Source organism: Melopsittacus undulatus, chromosome 1 (assembly GCF_012275295.1).
Source record: "Melopsittacus undulatus isolate bMelUnd1 chromosome 1, bMelUnd1.mat.Z, whole genome shotgun sequence".
Taxonomy (NCBI): domain Eukaryota; kingdom Metazoa; phylum Chordata; class Aves; order Psittaciformes; family Psittaculidae; genus Melopsittacus; species Melopsittacus undulatus.
In genome coordinates, this window is record NC_047527.1 from 101,844,979 (window position 1) to 101,864,206 (window position 19,228).

Here is a 19,228-nt window from a genome sequence, read left to right on the forward strand (position 1 = left end):
TATACCATACCAAATAGGTCACTGCATTGGAATCACTGCTATATTTTAAGTAGATTGTGTTAACTTTATGAATGCATCATAAATTGGGAGCTCCATAACTTTGTATTGACACTATTTTACTGCTGCAATTTACCATTGTAATGGCACTATTTAGCAAACAATGAATGAACTGCAATGAGATAATTAACGAATAATCTCCATTACTTCTAAGTATACAAAGCAATAAACAGCTGCCAAACCTGGTTAACAGCTGAAGCAAAGACATTTAATCAATCTAATAAACCATTTATTGCAAGAATAAGTGGCTTATACTAACTATGAGACATTTTATTGATACAAACTGCAGTATTTTCCTTTAGGATGCAGTATCATGAGACCTTGATTGTTTTTCCATTAAAGTCACAGATAAAACTCACATCATGGGCTGAGGGTCAAGACTTCACTGAGCTGATACCAGTAAAAATAAATGTTTCTTTTTAATGTAGAACAGCTCTTCTAAAAAAACATTTTCCCCCCCATTAGAAAACATCCTATGGCATTGAAAGGGGAACACGTGGTGGCAAGGACAAATGTTACGAGCCATGATGAAAATCTGGGTCTCCTACTAGCTTGTACTGCAATTTCCTGCAAAGTATTGTTTTGTCTGTGCCTCAACCTCCTATCTGTAACATGGAAATGAAAACATTCACTTGCTCCATAGGATTATTTAGGATTTAGTTTATTTATCATATAAAGAAACACAGACAGAAGATACTATACACACTTCAGAGTGCTTCTAAAGTAAAAGCAGAAATGAAATAACATGGATTGCTCTCAATTCTGTTACAACTACCTCATAACTAGTGCAGGAATGTGAGTGAGGAGGGTGGGAGAATCTGGACTGCATTCTCAGGAGAGACTTGTTTCCCATCTTACGGCAGTGCTGCCAGTGCAAGTACAGCCAAGCTTCCTAAACTTCCGCCCTCCTTCCCACTGCCCTGCAAGAGCATGGACTTTCTATGTCTCCTAGTGTGCTATCAGTCTCCTCCTTTTCTGTTTTCCACTTTACACTGGAGGGGTGGGGAAGCCTGGATGACAGTAGTAAAGGGAAAAACACAGGGAGAGAGATCATCTCCTGGTATGTCCTCTTACCCTTCTTCTACTTTATGTATTGCCATAAATAGCAGTTCCTCCTGTAAACTGAAGCACTAAATTCATTAGCAAGATGAATAAACAGCTAGCTGTTGAACTGAAGTTCTACAATGCAAGTTGCAAAAACATTATTACCAACATTTAAAACATACATAACACATTGGCTCAAGGTGAACACTATTTGTCAAGCCTTACAAAATGTGCTTTTCATGAGACATTTGTAACTCCTAAACCCTGCATAGAAAAGTCACCAGAGCATGTGTTCTCCTACCATGTTATAATAATTGCCTTTTACCTGCAAAGGGAAAACGCTTTTGGTGCTGGATGACTCCTGAACTTGCTCTGAAGCAACCCTTTTGTCTTAATGCTAGTAGGAAACTACTCTGGCTTTATCCAAATATAAATATTGATACAGAAACTCATACCAAATAATAACAGAGGTATGAATTTATTGTTTCAGCAAGAGCTTCCATACAAATTAACCCTCAGATAATTAAAAATGCCTGAAGTGCCTGGGCAGGTAAAAGATCAAACACTTGCTGGATTACAACATAACTAGCAGTGTGATAAAGCATCATAATAGCTTAGAAGCAGGAGCTCACAACCCTTACAGGTAGCAGGACTAATTCCATCAGCCAACATGTACTAACTTCTATTCATCAGTGCCCGATCTAACCTGTAAGGGACTGTTTGCAACTGCAAGACTCCTGTCTTGAGAAGCAAAAACAGCAGGTTGAAACTTGCACAATTAGATGCAATGCAAGCAGTGGCATTGCACTCATTCCCTGTGCAAGTGTTTGTCATAAGAGCAGGACGGGCAAACCTAAAATACAAGTCCCAGAAACCTGCAATACTGGTATCTCTGCATGCATTGCTGCTTAGGGAGTGTTAGTTTTGGGAGAGAAAATACAGACAGATTTAGAAAGGGTTTTTCTACATGGAACAAATGCAGTGATTTGGAGACTCGTAGCAAAATGTTTGAGTGTGTTGACTATAAGAATACACTGGGAGTGAAAAAAGGCCCCAGAGCTTTAAGTAACTTTCCCCACAAACTAGATGTGGAACTACTGCAGGTGAGAAATTCCTCGAGGCTGGGCCCAGTCTCCTTTTATGGTGGAACAAGAAAAACAGCTGCTTGCTGCCACTGGAATTAAGCACAGTAGTCATTTCCACAACCTAGCTTGACAGTTGAAATGCCATGGCTTTGCTGCTGTTAAGTAAAACTGACCAGAACCACATACCTGTATTTCAGAGGCACATAGGCAACGGCTTTCTCTTTTAGAAAGAAAAAAAAGAATAAGAAAAAAAAAGACATAATTGTAACTAATTGAATTACTGCAATTCATGTCACACACCAGCTACAAGAGGATTTTCCTATTAGTTAATGCAATTTAAAATACCTGCCCTTTTGTAGCAAGGACGCAATAGAAACCTCCACATACATCAGATTTTCATTTTCCTAGGAGAGAAAGGAGGCTGTAATTCCTTATTCACATCAAACACATTACCATGCTTTCTTAAAGATTTCCTCTTGATTTTACACGCTGACAGCCCCATAGAAGAGCTGTTGTTCTGGGTTTGCTCCCCCACCTACCTTCCCCACTCGTGCCCAACACCCAGGCTAGAGAGCAGCTACTTGAGGAGGATGGGAGGAGCGGGGCATGCACACTGCAGCTTGTTTCCTCAGGCACCAGCGAACAGCAGCATCGGGAATTCCTGGAGAGTCAGACATGCTTTTTAAGATGCTCTAGGAAAAAAAAGAAAACACAACAGTCTATTTGCTCCGGGAGAGGCTGCCAAGACTGCCCTCGGTACTGCCTAACTACACGCTTGCTACTGAAAAACACTTCATAGCCACCTGTAAAAACATCTTGCTCCTCAGCAGCCACATCTCCCCAGTTTATACCCGGTCCTGAGGCAAACCGGCTCACCCGACCCAGCACCGCTACACGACAGCCCCCAACACCAAACACATCACCTCAATCCCTTCCCACCTCCCGAAGCCCCACACCCCCGAGGGCCTCTCAAGTGCCCGCTGGCCACGCCCCCTTCAGTGGCCACGCCCCCTCCTCGCCCTCTGTACGCAATACCAACACTACCCTCGTAGCCCCGCCCCGCTGTAGCCCCGCCCCCCACAGTGACCCCGCCCCCTTGTTTACCGCGCCGCGGGTCCCGGGCGCTGCCCGCTCCACGCCTCCATGTTGGAGCGTCCCGCGGCGCGGGGGCGGGGCGGGGCGGGGCGCGGGCCGCGCCGGGCGGGCTGACAGGCTCGGAGCGCGGCGGCGGCGCGGACGGCGGCGGCGGGTTGTGGCGCAGCGCGGGGAGCGCGGCCCGGCTCGGCCCCTTTCCCCTCCCTTCCTCCCCTCGCACCGCGCTTCCCTCCTCGCCGGCGCACGGCGGCGGCCCGTGACCGGGAAAGGGAGGGGGGAGGAGGAAGAGGAGGAGAAGGAGGAGGGGGGGTAGCCCGGCATCACTCCGCCGAACCCGCAGCGCTGCCCGCGGGAAGGGGGTGGGGGGGAGGTGGGAGGGGGGCCGGGGGACTAGGGGATGAGATAAGCGCGGAGGAGGGCGGTGGCGGAGGGGGGTATGTAGGGATCGGGGGCTGTGCCAGGGGACGCGCTCGGGGGAGGCCCCGCGGGGCGACTCAGGTGGATGCGGGGGGCGGCCTGAGGCGGGGGCTCGCCGCGGGGGGAGGCGCGGCGCGGCGGGCCGGGGGCACTTACCCGCCTCGGGAGGCGGCGGCGGGGGCTTGGAGGGATCGCTGCCCGGAAGGGAGAATTGGATTAATCGGTGTTTCCTTCTGAAGGGGGGGTTGATTTGCCGCCCCCCTCCTCCGTGAAGAATTGGCGCCTGGAGGAGCGGCGGGGGCTGCGTTACCGGAGGGGCCCCTGTGCGCGGTGCTCCCCCCCTTCAACCCTCCCCCTTCCCGCTTGGCTTCGCTCCTGGAGGAGTTGGGTTTTTTGTTTTTCGTTTTTAAATCCAAATCTGCGTATTGGTTTTTGAACAAACAAACAACCCCCCCTACACACACGAGCCTGCCTCTGGGAGGGAAATAGCCAGGTGGAATCTCACTCTGTTTCCATGGACAACCCGTCCATTATCACCCAGGTGACTAACCCCAAAGAGGAGGAGATCCTGTCCTGCACTCAGGATAAAGGTGAGCCGCTTTCTCTCTTTCTCTATGTGTTTGCTGGTTTCTGGTTTACTTGTGCTCTTTTTGTGTTTCTGTTTTTTTTTTTCTTTAGTTTTTTTTCCCCCTTTTTTTGTTTTTTTTTGGAAATCGCAGCTTAAAAATCCGCGTAGTAACAACTTGCATTCTTCAGTGACCATATAATCCTCTCTAGGCTGCTGGGAATAGAGGAGGGCTTGTTAGGTTTGGCTTGTTGTTTTTTTTTTCTTGTGGGATGAAGGTATTTGCATGGAGGTTTCTGAAGCTGTTTGCTTCCATACAGCTGGGAACTTGTTACAGTGTTTAAATATGGAATGTGATCTGCAGTTGTTGCTTAAATGAAATACTCCCGCACCTTGAGGGTCAGCAAGGTAACTTTATAAGGTGGTTGCTTTGCAGCTAGTGCTCTGCTTCAGGGAAAGGATACCTGTGCTGGATGTGTTGGAAGGTCTTGAAATCTCAGCTGTAAAGATTGTAATTCCTCCTTCCTTCCTCTTCTCTCCCTGCCTCCTCATCTCCCCTCCTCCCTCCCCCCCCCCCCCCCCCCGAATTTCTTGGAAAAAGGGTGTTTCCTGTTTCTTGTCTCTGCTTTCCTGTATTTCTCCCTGCTTCACATTGAAGAATCTGTAGCTTTCAGGTTTGTTGTTGGAGGATATTTGTGAAAGGCTCTTGGAAAGAAACAAGCTACTTCTAAAAGCTGGCTGTATTTAATCTGCAGATAAGTAGCCGTTGCTTGTGTAAGGCATCATACTTGGGTTGTGTTTTACTCCAAAATAAGATGAATCTAGTCTGACCAAAGGAGCTGCTTCTCTTCAGAGTCTAGAACTTGATTGCACTTAACCTTGTTTCCTCTTGGAAGCTTGGAGGGGTCCTTGGGCTGTGAGTGGTTGTGTCCTTGCAGCAGGCAATGAGGAAGGTACAGGTAAGCAGCAGGGTTCAAGTTATGGGGAGTTGTGGGAGAGATTTTGGAAGTTATTTGGATGTCAAGTTTATGCTTTATTACAGGCACTGCTGGTGAAGCAGGGAGGAAGGATGGAAATGAGAAGTAGTGTGGTATTGTAGGTCCCTAGTAGGTGTGGTAATAGACCTCCCAGTGGTCTTCTGAAAATGGTAGATTGATCTATCTCCCCACAAAACTGATACTTTCAGAATACAGAAGGCTTCTGGTTTTGTATCTCTTGTCTTACAAACAGCGAGGGGGCCTCTGACATTGGAGAAGTTGCTCCTGTGACTTTTGAATGAAAGGTTGTATGGGATGTTTCCCTCCTCTGGTCTCACCAGTATTGACTGCAGAAGTAGCATGGAGGTAGTTTTAAAAAATAAAAAAGCCATCAGGTTGGGGTGTGTTTGAACCAAAAAATAATATTTTTTTTCAGTGTAGGAGTGTTCTCATAACTCTTCAATTCATATCACTTGTAAAGTGACAGTTCCATGGCAAGGCCTTATTTGCCTCAAGATTTCTGATGCTTTCCTCTGTTTTAGCAGTACTGAACACAGGGGATCTACAGTAAATAAGGTGCTGATGCTTTTCCTGCAATGTCTCCTACAACCCAGTTTGGAGTAGACGTGACACTGTTCTCAGATATTGTTGTGGTCTTAACGGGCTATGTGGAATGGAAGAGCTTCATTAATATTGTTAGTAGCTGGTTGAAATTTTAGTGTAAAAAGGCCAGTTGAGACAAGTAGAGGAAAATCTCAGAGCTCAAAATAAGAGTAAGCATCCACATCAAACAAGTGTCTTCAGAGTCCTTAGCGTGGTGAGCTACGCTGCATAGCGAAAATATGCATATAACTTGCATAACTATGCAGTAACTTGCATAATATGCATTGTATTCTTGCTGTTGGTTTGTCTTTGGCAGAGAATCATCATGATCTTAATTGTGTAGCAGGGGCTGTGTGTTTGCAAGGGTGGGCTGAGTCAAAGGAGGGTAACGAGTTTGAGATGAGAAAACTTCAGGACAATTGTAATGCAGGAGGTGGATTAATGTTTTTCTTTCCTTGTGTTTTTTTCTGTTTTTTTAAAATGTGGTTAAAGTACATGCTTTGGATTGACTATGTGCTCTGTGGTGAAACACAAACCACGCCAGAGCAACTTTTGCAGAGAGGACTGCAGGTCTGTCTGTTCTGGGCGCTGGAAGGAGAGTGCTGCTTGCTCCTGCCTCTTCCACGACAGGTTTTCCCACTGCTCGAGGTACGGAGCTTGTGAAAACCCGTTGCGCTACCTGCCTTCCTTGCGTGGTTGCATATCGTGTCACTCAATTTTCTGTTAGATTTCTTAACAGTTTCAGCAAAGCCTTGAGGTTGGTGAGCTCTGAGAGAGCCCAAAGCTAAGATGAGGAATACAGATAGGTTCCTAGTGGGAGAGTGATGTTTCAAGTGAGAGTCTTCACGGCTCATTCAGGTTGAACTGAATGTGTTGGTACAAATGGCTAACCAATATGTTAAGGTATAATGAACTAACTCTTTATTTAATGAGTACAAGGATCACTTGAGCCTATCTTCAGAAATTTTGTAATACAGTGAATTGCAACAGCACTGTACTGTGTAGGCAGACTGTCCAGTTTAATGAAAACCTCCTTTTTCCTCTGAGTTAAACGTTTGGCTGCCAAAATGCGTACCAGGGCACTAAGTGGCCTGTTGTAGCTTCAGGAGGCAGAGTTTTCTTAGGGGGTTTAGGACCTTCTTCTGTTAGTGTTTTTCATGGAAAAAAGTATTTTTTTCTTCTTGTTAGCATGGAGAGAAACAGTTTTACAGTAGTTAAACAGCTGCTAAATAATACATGTTTATACCTTGAAGTGTTTGATTTTTATTTTCTTTTTCCCCAAGATGTTTTGAAGCTTTTAGTCAGCTGTGAGTCCAGCATTTAGCTTATTTTTCTCTTTTTTTTTTTTTTTTTCCAAATGTGTTTACTTTTAAAAGGAGCTCAGTGTGCAGTATGTTTAATGCCCAGTTTCCCTTCTGCAAGGGAGGACTAATGGCAAAAAGAAGAGCAGTTCTCTGGTCGTGGAGTGCTTGTAGGTTTGGGTTTGTTTTTTGTTTTCTTGTAAAGCAGATAAAAATGACAAAATATTTTCTTGCTAATCCAAATGTATTAAGATTAGGTTTGATATGAGTGTAGCTGTGACAGCTTGTTGAAGAGGAACCTGTTAATGCTAATATGGAATTGTTATCTTTTTTTTAAACCAATGCTAAAAAATTTCAAAGGTGGAAAAAAACTGACTTGGTACATGAACCATTCCCTAATAAGTTGCCACATGGTGGTGCACTGTATTTAGTTGTCAAAATGAAAGCTGAATGTGGAAAGTTGCCTCAGTCATATTTTATTATTATTTTAACGTTTGTTCAGTAATGTTTGTTCTGAAATGCCTGTGGTGTTCATGCTTCTGGAGGATTTGGTCCCTGTCTGTGTCATTAAATCAGTTCTGGCAAATAGAAGCAGATATTCTCCCAGTTGGAAGGGATACATAGGTGATTTCAAATATTTTGAGCACTAAATGGAGAATTTAAGTCCATGTTATTTTTATAAGTAAGAAAAATAGTAATTCTTTTGCAGAAATACTTTGTTCTGGTCATTTGGCACTTTTGGAAATTGTGGAAATTAACAAGACCCTGGGTATAATGGAAATCTGGAAATAAACAAGAGTTGTAACTTGAAATTAAAATGGAGGCTTAAGTATGTCAAAAGGGGTTTGTTATATCTGCGATAAACATGAGCAGCTAAGAAGAAACATAAAAACTGCAAATTAAAACTGAATATCTGAATCTCTGTATAGTAAACTCTACAGATAAAATCAACTGTTTATAAGGAACGTATTCCTACTTACTAGTTAATTGAACAGTGACCTCTAATGTAAAATTCATGCAGTTAAACCTAGAAAACTGTGCAATGCTGGCAAGTCCTTGCACTGAGTGTAATGCAGAGGGTGTGACTGTGGATGGGCAATAGGCATTCAGTCCAAAAAAGTGAGTTTCCCTTTTTACCTGCATGGTTTAATTTGATCCTAATCAAATAATGCAAATTCCTGTCTGTTTCCATGAGCCAGGTTAAGTAGTAGCATAATAATAGTCCAGCCCTTCTTCACGTACTACCTTCACGCTGTGGTGTTGTGTTTTGTATCTTCAGATACATCTCTTCTGACTTCCATAACATTTGTCTGCCAGCTGAGCATCAATTTTCAATTATTTAGAGTAACTGAACACTTTAGTGTCCCTACAGAAGTGTATTTTCTTCTGCAATAAATTATTTGAAAAAGGTTCACAATGAAACATAAGCCATTATAATTTTTTTTATGAGCAGTGTAATTCCCTGAGGATGCTTGCACAAACAAGCAAACCTTTTTGACCTCCTTTCTTTCAAATAACTTTGGGGAAACAACAGCATAGAGACCTCTATTCATTATAATTTAAAATAACAAGATCTTAAGTTCTCAAGTTAAAAGCCCAAATAAGTGTCTTTAATTGTGTAATAAATAAAAGGCATTTTGAAAATATATGGAAAAGTTTTTAATATTCTTTTTTGCCATTACATCAGCAGGATTCAGAGTACTCAGACACTGTAACATACTTAAATGTTCCTGAGACGTTGTTTCAACAAATTTTTATAATATTTATGTCAGAATTGTAACTTTCAAGTGGCATTAAAAACACTCCAGCACTACTTTGGAATGAGGATTGCTTGCAGAGGGTAAAATTTTAAATCATTAACTAATGACGTAGTTGTTATATGAAACCAGAGTAACCATACAGTAGGTTTTATGTTCAAGGGAGACTGTAGTAACCTGTAGTAACCCAAGATTTGATTTAGGGTAGCAGTTAAGCTGAACTATACTGGCAGTAATGTGAATGATAATCTACATGAATATCTAATATTCAGTCCCTGTCTGTAAGCTGCAGTGTTATCATTTCTTCATAGCATGCATCATCTTAAATTCATACTTGTTTCAGTGCAGTGATCTAACTAAAGTGTTCAGAAGTTTTAACATGCCTTTAAGAAACTGAAGTTGACCTACATTTTGTCAATTCAGTGTTCAGAAATGCAAATAGCATTTTTGACATAATCAGTAAAATGCAGTGTGATCGATGCTACACTTCAGCTTTCAGAATTTAATCTGAACATTCCAAATAAGCCTCCGGATAGTGGCTCCATATTTTTTTCTTTAAAGTGATATGAAGTGAAATGCTGAGCAAGTGACAGCTAGGAGAAATGAAATCCACTGATTTGGTCAGTGTTGGTGGAAGACATTGTTTCTGTTTGCCTGGTAGATTGGTATAACTGTGGGAAGCTTCATCATTTGAACATAAAAATAGTTGCAAATTAGTTATGGCCCAAAATTTTGTATATGTTGAATCTTAAATGGAAGCAAGAGTTCCTTTGTTTTCTGTTAAATTTTGAGCTGGAAGAGTTGTTTGCGATGAGCACTGTGGTTAGTACTCAGTATTACATTTTCCATTAAAAATCCTATTTCAGGGACTCCTGGACATAGAAATGTTAACTTGAGAAGTGAATTTGTCCATCACTCTATGGAGAATTTCAGCTGGATTACTTAGAATTACATTTGAAGTGTTTCCGTCTGCAAGCTCTAACCTTTACCTTTTTAAAAAAATAGGAAAAGCAAAGATCTAACTCTCTACATTCTTACATTTCTTCCCTGTGAGGCCCTGGCACAGGTTACCCAAAGAGGCTGTGGCTGCCCCATCCCTGGCAACATTCAAGGCCGGGCTGGATGGGGCTTGGAGCAACCTGGTCTAGTGGAAGGTGTCACTGCCTGTGACAGGGGGCTTTGAACTAGGTGGTTTCCAAGATCCCTTCCAACCCAAACCATTCTGTGGTTCCTTAGGTTTTACCCACTGTATAGATCAGTTGGGTAAGATGTGAATAGTCCCTCCTTTTCCTCCCTGTCAGGGAGATTTACACTGATAGGAGAGAAGCAAGGCATATAGATGTGTGTAGGACCAGGAAGAAGAAGAGACCTGCCAAAGTGCTCCAGCCTATTTCCAGAACAGAGCTGGGGATATGAAGTCCTGGCTTTTGAGGGCTGCTGAACTCATCTGGGGGCTGATAGTGGGACAGGGAATAGCTTCAGTGTTTACTATGGGCTCCTGACCCTCTGACCCCATCTGTCTTTATACCACCCCTTTGCACTGAGTTCTCTCACAGTGAAGTCCATGTGTTTCTGCCCACCCGCTTGGGGGGGTTATATGTATTCCCTTATCCCAGTTCATAAGTATATCAAGAAAGGGGAGGAATCTCCCAAGCTGAACTTGAAGAATGACTGATAGAGCTAATGAGCAAGCCTGTTCAGATGTTAAAGACCACGTCTGGACTGTGCCTAAGGGTTATATAGCATTTTGACTCCTTTTGGCAGTGGAGACCGCCTGGAAAATCTCAAAAAAACACTCAGCAGTGTCTCCTAATTTTTCATGTGTCTATTCTATTGAAGGGTATTGATACAAGCTGTATTGTTAGTGCTCATCTTCCTAGACAGGAGTCTCAAATAGGATGATATATCATCTTATATGATATTAATATGATATGATATTAAATGCTTTACTGAACTTCCAGAGCTTCTTGTAGGGGCTATATGGGCAGGCAGAGGGGAAGGATGTCTTTTGTGTTCTAATGTAGCCAGAGACTTTAAGAGCTTAATATTGGAAGTGTTCATCTTCTATAAATTCTACTTTTGCTGGAGTTTGACAGGAGCTCTCTTAATGTTTACTTGGAGAGGTTAAGGCATAAAATGGACATAGATGTGACAAATGCGGGAGGTGTAAGTAGCATCTAAATAGATCAGAGTAAAAATACATTTCATGTGGTCTGCTGTGATATAGTTTTGGCCTTTGTTGTACTTCTAGAATGTTTTCTTTAAGACAAAAAAATTGAAGTGAATCCTATACAGACCAGTCCTTTCCGTATCAGTTGCTACTGTATAACATAGATATTAGCTATAAAATTCTGGCTTTAGACAAGTGAGCAGGGAAAGTTCCGTGTGTGTTGTTGAGCTTACATAAAGTTTGTAGGCTTTATTCAGTATGTTATCAAAATGATCACTTGCATAACGCTGCCACATCTTGTTTTCTTTATACAAGATAATAAAGTATGAGTTGTAAAAAAAAAAAAGAAAATCCCATTATTGGAAGTGATTTGCTGTACAAGATACTAGACTTCTGTTATCTAGAGAATTTATTGTGAGTTAAATCTGAAGAAATATATGGTAGACTTGGTTTCTAAGGATGTCAAGGATTTTTAAATGAGATTCTTTTTTTCCTCATTTCTTTTTGCAAGGAAGAGCCATTACTCTCTTCTGAATACTTATTAGTACCTTTAAAGCATGACAGAAGCAAATAGGGTACTGGAGAATATGTTTTGTACTGAAGAGCAACCCCAAATGAAGGATACCTGATCTGTCAAAATTCATGTGTATGTAACTTTTAAAACTATTTATGAAAATTCAGGACAGTTTTGTAGGAAGTATTTCATGAATGTCAGGCTGAAATTAGAGTTTGTATATTGATGGTTTTGTTTAAAGTCAATCTCTGGTGAGTAACTAGGAAGCCAGTTCTGTCAGTTGTTTTCTGCCACTGTTGCAGGACCTCCTTATTTGGTTGGTAGAAAACGATATATTGATTTTTGTTCAGTGCTGTGCTCTTCCCCACCCCCTCAGATCTCTTGCTTCCTGAATTGTCGTCCAGGATTCCCAGCAGAATTAGCAGTGAAACTAATCTTGACTGTTCCCTTGCCTGCCATAATCAGCAGTAAAAGTTTAAACTTTCTGGTTTATTTGATGATTTGCAAAGCTTGGCCATCTTCTTGGTGTATAACACTCCTGTCCTCGCCTCTCTGAGTCAGAGGGAGAGATGTGTCTGGAGCACTTGGGGATGAACACACCTAGCCTTGGAAAACATTTTGGGGTGGATGGATCAGCTTCCATCTTCATAGCTGTCAGAAAGAAATGCTGCCACAATGATGCTATTACAGTGGACACATGTAGAAGAATTCAGACATGTTTCTTTGAAGTAATATTAGTAGGATAATATTTTAAAGGGTGTGATTTTGCACAAAGTTGTTCTGAGCATACGTTTAACAATTTGCATGCTTTGCTGCTTTGTTTTTGTTCACAGAAGCTGTTTTGTGTATACATGCTTGAATATTTACATACTTGCATTGGTTACCTCTGAAAGGACATACATGTTACTGGAGATCTAATGGTCAGAAAGCTTTGGTGAAGTTCCGAATGGTAGGCATAGGTTCTGAAGTTGCTCTGCAGTCTAAGGTTTGCTTGAACTGTGGAGCTGGAAATTTTTCCTCCTGATACTTCAGGTAGAAGTATTCTGCAAAGGTGTGGTTAATAGTGACATATTCATAAAAGATACTTAGACATATATACTTGCTTCAGCTAAGCACATTGAAACATCTAATGTTTAACATCTGGGGAAAAATGAACTTTTAAGATTATAAAGGATTTTGGTGAAACTTACAAAAGCCTTACAAATTAAAAAATACAAGCTTGTAAACTAAAATTGTTAGAAATCTGAGTTAACAATTTGATGAAGCAAGGCATTTTGGGAAAGACAGTATAAGCATGTATTTTACTGGAATTTTTGGACTAAAGCCTTGACTTTTTTTATTCTCTCCCTTGCTATATTTTGCCTTTTTTTTCCTGCCCATTATAAGTTTCTGGATTGCAACAGCTCCTTCTTTGTGCTGTGATGATGCTGAAGTTTAAGGGGCTCAGAGGTGTTTGCCACCCATGGCTGTGTCCTGGGACAATTCTCTTATGCAAAGCTATAGTAGATGTTTGGAGGGTGAGATGATGCAGTGATGAGGAGCCCTGGACCACACTGCATGGACAGATCAGCCCTTGACACTTCGGCTAAAATGGTGTAGGAGCTATCCTATAAGGACAGACAGTCTCTGTTTCTTGACTCCTTGTTTAAGTCTAGGAAGAATAAAGGTCTTCATGTTGTATCTGATGTAGGATCACTGCCTCTGTGTAGCAGCTTTGAGTCTTAGAGCCAAGACATGTATTTCTTCTTCATAGCAATTGGCTCAAAACCTTGAATGTTGTGTTCCATTTAAAGGGAGGAGGTGCATGAAAAATAACCAATAAAATAGTTAAGTATGCCAAGGCTCTTTCCACAGTAGAGCATGGGTTTGGAATTAAAAGCAGAAATGTATAATCATAGAATGGTTTGAGTTGGAAGGATCTTAAAGCTCATCTAGTCCCAACCCACTGCCATGGGCAGGGACACCTTCCACTAGACCAGGTTGCCCCAAGCCCCCTGTCCAACCTGGCCTTGAGCACTGCCAGAGGTGGGGCAGCCACTTTTCTGAGCAATATCCCATTTGTGAGTATCCCATTTTGAGTAAAAAAGGCATTTGTTCATGCATTGTATAGGTGCCCTGCATAATCCTTGACGATACAGTTGCCAAAATAGTTTATCTGGGGATTCCTAAACAAGATTAACTGACAGCCATTTGAATTTATTATATTAAAAGTAATTTTTTGACAGTAGTGAAAAATAATGTTATAAAGGTCCTAACTGTATTTCAGCATATGAACTGTGTGTCATTAGTCAGTAGAGGAAGAAAGAGGAAAATACCTTTAAAGACCAACTGAACATGGCAAGTATCTGTGTTTATATTGACTCTGAACTCTCACCAGCAGTTCTCCTGTGATGGGTTATGTGTACTGGAAGATGATTCCTGCCACCAAGTCATGTATTGGGCAGCTGCCAGTTCTCATGACTTTCTCTGATATTAAGCTGATTTTATTGATAATCAGTAAACTGAAAATAGTTTGAGAGTTTTGGAATGGAGGGTTAGGGGGTGTGAGAGCATTAGTTGAAGAATTAAAGAAAGAAAAGGAACAGAGTACTGGATGCAATCTACAGTGCAATTCATTTGCTAATTACACATTGACATAAATTGAAAAGTCCCAGAAGGAGGGGGTTTACAACATAACTGTAAAACAATTTGCATCTGTGTAGAGGTCTGTGCTTATCCACAAAGGAATGAGATTTTAAGTGGATTTGTTTAATCAGGTTTATTGGGAGTACATAGTTCTGGGACTCCTTCTTCCTCAGATTTCAAAATCTCATGTCTTTCTAGAAGATTCCCTCTTTTGTTGATACTGATGATGTCAAGGAAGCAAGTAGGGTGAAGTTTAATGGAGAATGAAAGTGAAACCTAAAAAAAGTCCAGGAAATGTCCTCCTTAGTTTTAGAGTGTATTGAATACTTGAATGTTTCTGGCTCCGGATTATCATGAGCGGTTTAATGCACAGTTTGAAGTTTTAAACACTCCAGCAAATTCTTTCTGTCTTTGTTGGAAAGGATGCTGATAACCTAGGCACACTAATTAGTATCACTACAAAGAGCATTCACTGCTAGTATTAGGATAGTTTGGGTCCAGGGTTTTTTCCCATCTGAGTCTTTCAGACCCATTGGTACCCACGTTACCCTACAATTGCCACCACATTTTCTTTTTCTAAGTGTGTCATGATGAGAAAAGGAATAAAAATTTGAACAAAACTGGAAATCAAACTTGGCAGTTCGAAACAGCCATCTGTTCACGTCTTGTTCTGGTGTTTACTTGTACTATTGCGCTGCACTTTATTATAAATCACCTGTTCAGCATTGTTCTGGCAGGCAAATGAGCTCTGAGAGCGGAGTGTTTTTAAAAATGTCACTACCTCAGTTGTTTTGGCAGTGACGGTTTCTTAATACATTTAAATCAAACAGTTGTTTGCCTTAGTAACAGTATGTAGTTATTATCTCATGTATAAACCTGTAATATTATTAGAACGAGAAGAATGAGCTTTCAGCCAAAACCTGCAAGAAGCAAGTTTGACAGATTGCTACTGACCAGGTGCCCCTAGATCCATCAGTGTGTCCATGAGATGCAGAACAGAGTTCAGGAGCTGTAATACCCCATCTCAACAATATTGGTGAGATCAGCAGGAGGTTTCGCTTAATAATTTCTGTTCAAAGTGTGCTTTCAGGAAATGTCCTAAATAGAAATAATGAGGCTCTGCCATTTCATTTTGCACGGTGTAATATGTTGGATTAAGCCCTGAAGTGCAACATTTCATGTTGACCTTGTGCTGTTGTAGTTCTGTTCAAATAGAATTTCCACAGTGGTGAATTCCTGTTGCACCAGGCAGTTCTGATGCTTCCTCCCACAACCCAGAAGTATTTCTTTTACCAAACTGTTCAAGTAACACTTGCAATCTTCGTAAGTTGTGTATCTAAAAATATTTATTGGGGCTTTCCAACATAAAAACTAACTCTCTTGTGCTCCTAAATCCAAGGAAACCAAAAACCAACACACACAGAGAAACAAAAATGAACCCAAACAAATTTCCAGTAATATTAGCAGGGATTTAAGCTATGAAAAGGAAACTAATAATGAAAATGTCAGAAAGCAGCTGTTTGATGACCAGAAGGGCACAGCAGTACAATTTTAGCAAGGTAACCTGTCACTGTACAAAACACTCCAACACCTCAAGAAAGTGGGATGTTAGTGTAGAAGCATATGCATTTGTCAGAGTGGTGTTTGTACTAAAACATTGAAACTACATTGGTTTTGTTTTGGAAATGTATTCAGTGGGTACTAAGGAAAGATAAGAGTGTAATATGGCTGGGCTGACCCATTGCAGAGTATGTCGAGATAGTCCTAAACCAGCATGTAGAGGTTAGTATCTGTTTAGTTTAGGCTTTGTTTATCTTTAGTGATGTGGATGGGGGATGTTAAAATTCACTTCAAATAATTTTAGAAGTCCATATGTAAAAATTTGTCATTTTTTCAGCAGATAGTAATGCACCTACTTATGAGATAAGCTTGATGGTTTTCTTTTGTTAATGGTGGTCCAGGGTTGAAGTAAAATGTTTCTCTTGGCTGCTTTAAATTACCAGTTGGAGTCAAGGTGTTTTTAAATTATTTTCAAGTAATTGTCAGCCTCGTACATGCTGCTCTTTTATTTTTATTCTTTTTTTTTAAAAAAAGTCAAACCTCTGCATATTTTATTGTGAAGATGATTTCTGAAGTTCCACTGCAGGTGGAGTTTGTATGATAGCCTTCAAGTCATCAATGGCTTTGGCTTCTCTTCTGCTAATAAAGTCAAGAACGATTTCTGTTTTGGATAATAATTACACAGCCTTGAATTCCTCATACTTCTGACTGGAAAACAGGTTCACAGCTCTCAACTCCTTAATACCTGATTAGGTATCGTCAGCTAGCTGGCTGTTACAAGTAGTAACAGGAGTAAACAAGCTTTCGTGCTTTAATTAAGAGCATATGTGCACAGCAGCTGTGATTGTCTGGGACTCTGTATCCTGTATTTTCAGTTGAATAGCTGATAAAATGTTGCAGTTGTGGAAATGACTACCAAGTCCAGCAGGCAGGTGTCTTTGAAAGCAGTTTTGGTTTTACTTTCTGTTTCATCATACAAAACAACCAGACATTTTTACAGTTTGGTGGTGTTATGTTTGAACAAAATAAACATTGAATATTTTCCTAATAAGGTTGCTGTTTGTACCCACTATTCAGAAACACTTTTTTCACTAAGTGGCAAACCACCTGTAAATTTTTGTTTGTTTTTTGCAAAGTCTGCGTGGGTTAACTTCTCTGTAAGCAGTTGTTTTGCTGTTAAATAATAGTGAAAACGTATTCAGCAAGAGAGTTGAATATGAGTGTGTTAAATTCTTCATATGTGTTCTAATGAAATGGAGCATCAAGTATTTACTAGGGAAGTTGCTTTTTAAATCTTACAGTTAAAAAATAAAACCATGTCAACAGAATGGAAGACTTGGGTACTTAACCTGAAGACACTTTTTTGGCCATGTTTGGATAAAACTGACCACTAACACCCTTCCCTCTGGAAAACATCACATCTATTCATATCGCTTCCTAGAGGTTAAATGCAGCCCTTGGAACAGTCGCAGGAAATAATACCAATGTGCTTCTAAACCATGACTGCGGATTGGTCAAAGCTGCCAAATATGCCACTTTTCTTGATTACTGGGAGGACCACATGTAATTATTATTGTGCTGCTGTGTGGAGCCAGGAGGTGCTGGGAGGTACCGACAGCCCCAGCCCTCATTGCCTATCCTGTACTCCCTTCCCTGGTGGCTGTTTTTCTTCCTGTGTTTATTCACAGATACTACTGCATGTGACTTTCAGCTCTTCTGTCTTTTCTGAGGCAAAGCTGAGCCAGATGTTCTGTTGTCCCTCAGCTGCGGATGCATGACTGAAAGAGATGATGTGCTTGCCCATCTTTGCTGTTAGTTTGGTAATATTTTCTTAGAAACAACACTTTCTGCCATCACTAGTATATTAAGTACAGTCATTTGCCTTGCTTGGAGGAATTCTAAATGATGCAGTACTTAAATATCTAGTAGAACTTTTTTGGTCAAGTACTCACGCTGTTGCTAGCAATGCTTTAAATGTTGTTGTGTCTGAAAAATGGGAATGCTGCTATGCCATACTGGGTGGTCAGGAGCTTCAGCTGATAAAGTTAGAGGTCAGGGCATCTTCCATTTCTTCAGTGTGTTTGAATATTTTTTTTTTTATTTTTGGGGAGGAGGGGCTTGATTAGAAAAAAAATCTTTGCTCAATAAAAATTAATGTGGCTTTGTAATGTGTGTATGTAAATAATGTGGTTTTGCTTTTATAATTGATGGCGGAAGCACAGGCACTTGTAGGATGCAGTTGATTGTACTTCTGTAGTTACCTGCTTTAGGCTGATGTGAATGCTGTCCTGGGGACTTAGTTAACAATGAAGGAAGTGTGCACAGTTTTCCACTGACCTCCATGTGTAGCTCCCAGGAAAGATAGGCGGAATGGAGTTCAAAATCCTTATTTGACAATTTTGTCATCTGCTCTGCGTTCCCTATGAGCTGCACTGAAATGTAACCAGGGATACGGACTTGCAGAGTGCCACCATTTATCTGTAGCTTCTCTTCAGAGGAGGAGGAGAAGAGGGGAAACTTGGCAAAAAAAATCTTAGTGGTTGTTGGTGGTGTTCTGCTTCTCTAAGTTTAGCAGCGTTGGGGGTGGTTGTTAAAATGGGCTATCCAATTTTGAAACCCGCTGTTCTGAGCAGCATTAGGTAATGTGATTCTTCAGCCTGATGGAAGTGCATCCTATGCTGCAGTTTCCAAACAAAAGACCTGGCTGAATTTTATCAGTAACTTAGTAAAAACTGAAAAGATTCTAAAACTTTCCCTGTTGGAGCCAAAAATTGCATAGTTTGCTCATTGATAAGCTCCAGGCAGTTTATTTAAATTGTGATTCGTGGAAGTTTATGCCATACTGAAATCATACTGCTTCACTCCACAGAGGCAAACCTGATCTCAGCATTAGCAGGGGTTTGTTGTTTTGCAGCTGTAGAGAAACTTCTCCTTGTCTGTTACGCAGCCAGGAGAACAATATAGAGGGTTATGGAAAGGCTGCATTATGCCAGGGGCCTTTCTGACAGGTTTCGCAGTTTCTATAGGATGTTAACAGACCTCCCACTGCAAAAAACTGCAGCTGACTTTGATAAAGTATCACCTTATCTAATGCCTTCCCGGATGGATTTTGTCAGCTGACTTCCTGAGTGAGTACCACCAACATTTTTATATGCTTACCATTTGGCAGTTCCACAAAATCCGCCTGAATTTTCTGTTTCTGAATTAAGTAAGTGTACTTGTAATATTGTGATCCTTTGCTTAATTATTTATGAAAAGTCTTTGTAAAAAACTTTTCGCTCCCTGATGTTTTGAACAGCATTGAAGGGAAATCAGTACTCAGTTATGGAAGGGGAAGGGGATTCATTCATCTGGAATGATAGCTAATGTTGGCTTATAGAAGGATGACATGCTGTGGTGGAAGAAAGGAGAGACATCACACGTACATGAGTATTTTGAGTGGATTTTAACTGGGTTTA

The 19,228-nt window shown here is 41.0% G+C and overlaps 1 protein-coding gene and 1 long non-coding RNA gene across 5 annotated transcripts in view; one reads left to right on the forward strand and one right to left on the reverse strand.

Moving 5' to 3' along the window:
- Positions 1-702: 702 nt before the first annotated feature.
- LOC117437089 (uncharacterized) lies at positions 703-3,114 on the reverse strand. The gene is made up of 2 exons (XR_004550364.1): positions 2,990-3,114; positions 703-2,878 (listed from the first exon to the last, which is right to left on the reverse strand). It is a non-coding gene; the product is annotated as an uncharacterized lncRNA (long non-coding RNA).
- A 732-nt stretch (positions 3,115-3,846) lies between these two features.
- Positions 3,847-19,228, forward strand: part of CTDSPL (CTD small phosphatase like) — an 83,952-nt gene continuing 68,570 nt past the window's right edge. For 2 of the 4 annotated variants that reach the window (XM_005150018.4, XM_005150019.4), the window contains exon 1: positions 3,849-4,288. In XM_005150018.4, coding sequence (XP_005150075.1) covers positions 4,213-4,288 — 76 coding nt within the window. In that variant the 5' untranslated portion in view covers positions 3,849-4,212. Of the gene's footprint in view, positions 4,289-19,228 lie in introns of all 4 variants that reach the window. The other 2 variants (XM_013129290.3, XM_031049759.2) reach the window with 2 other exon arrangements.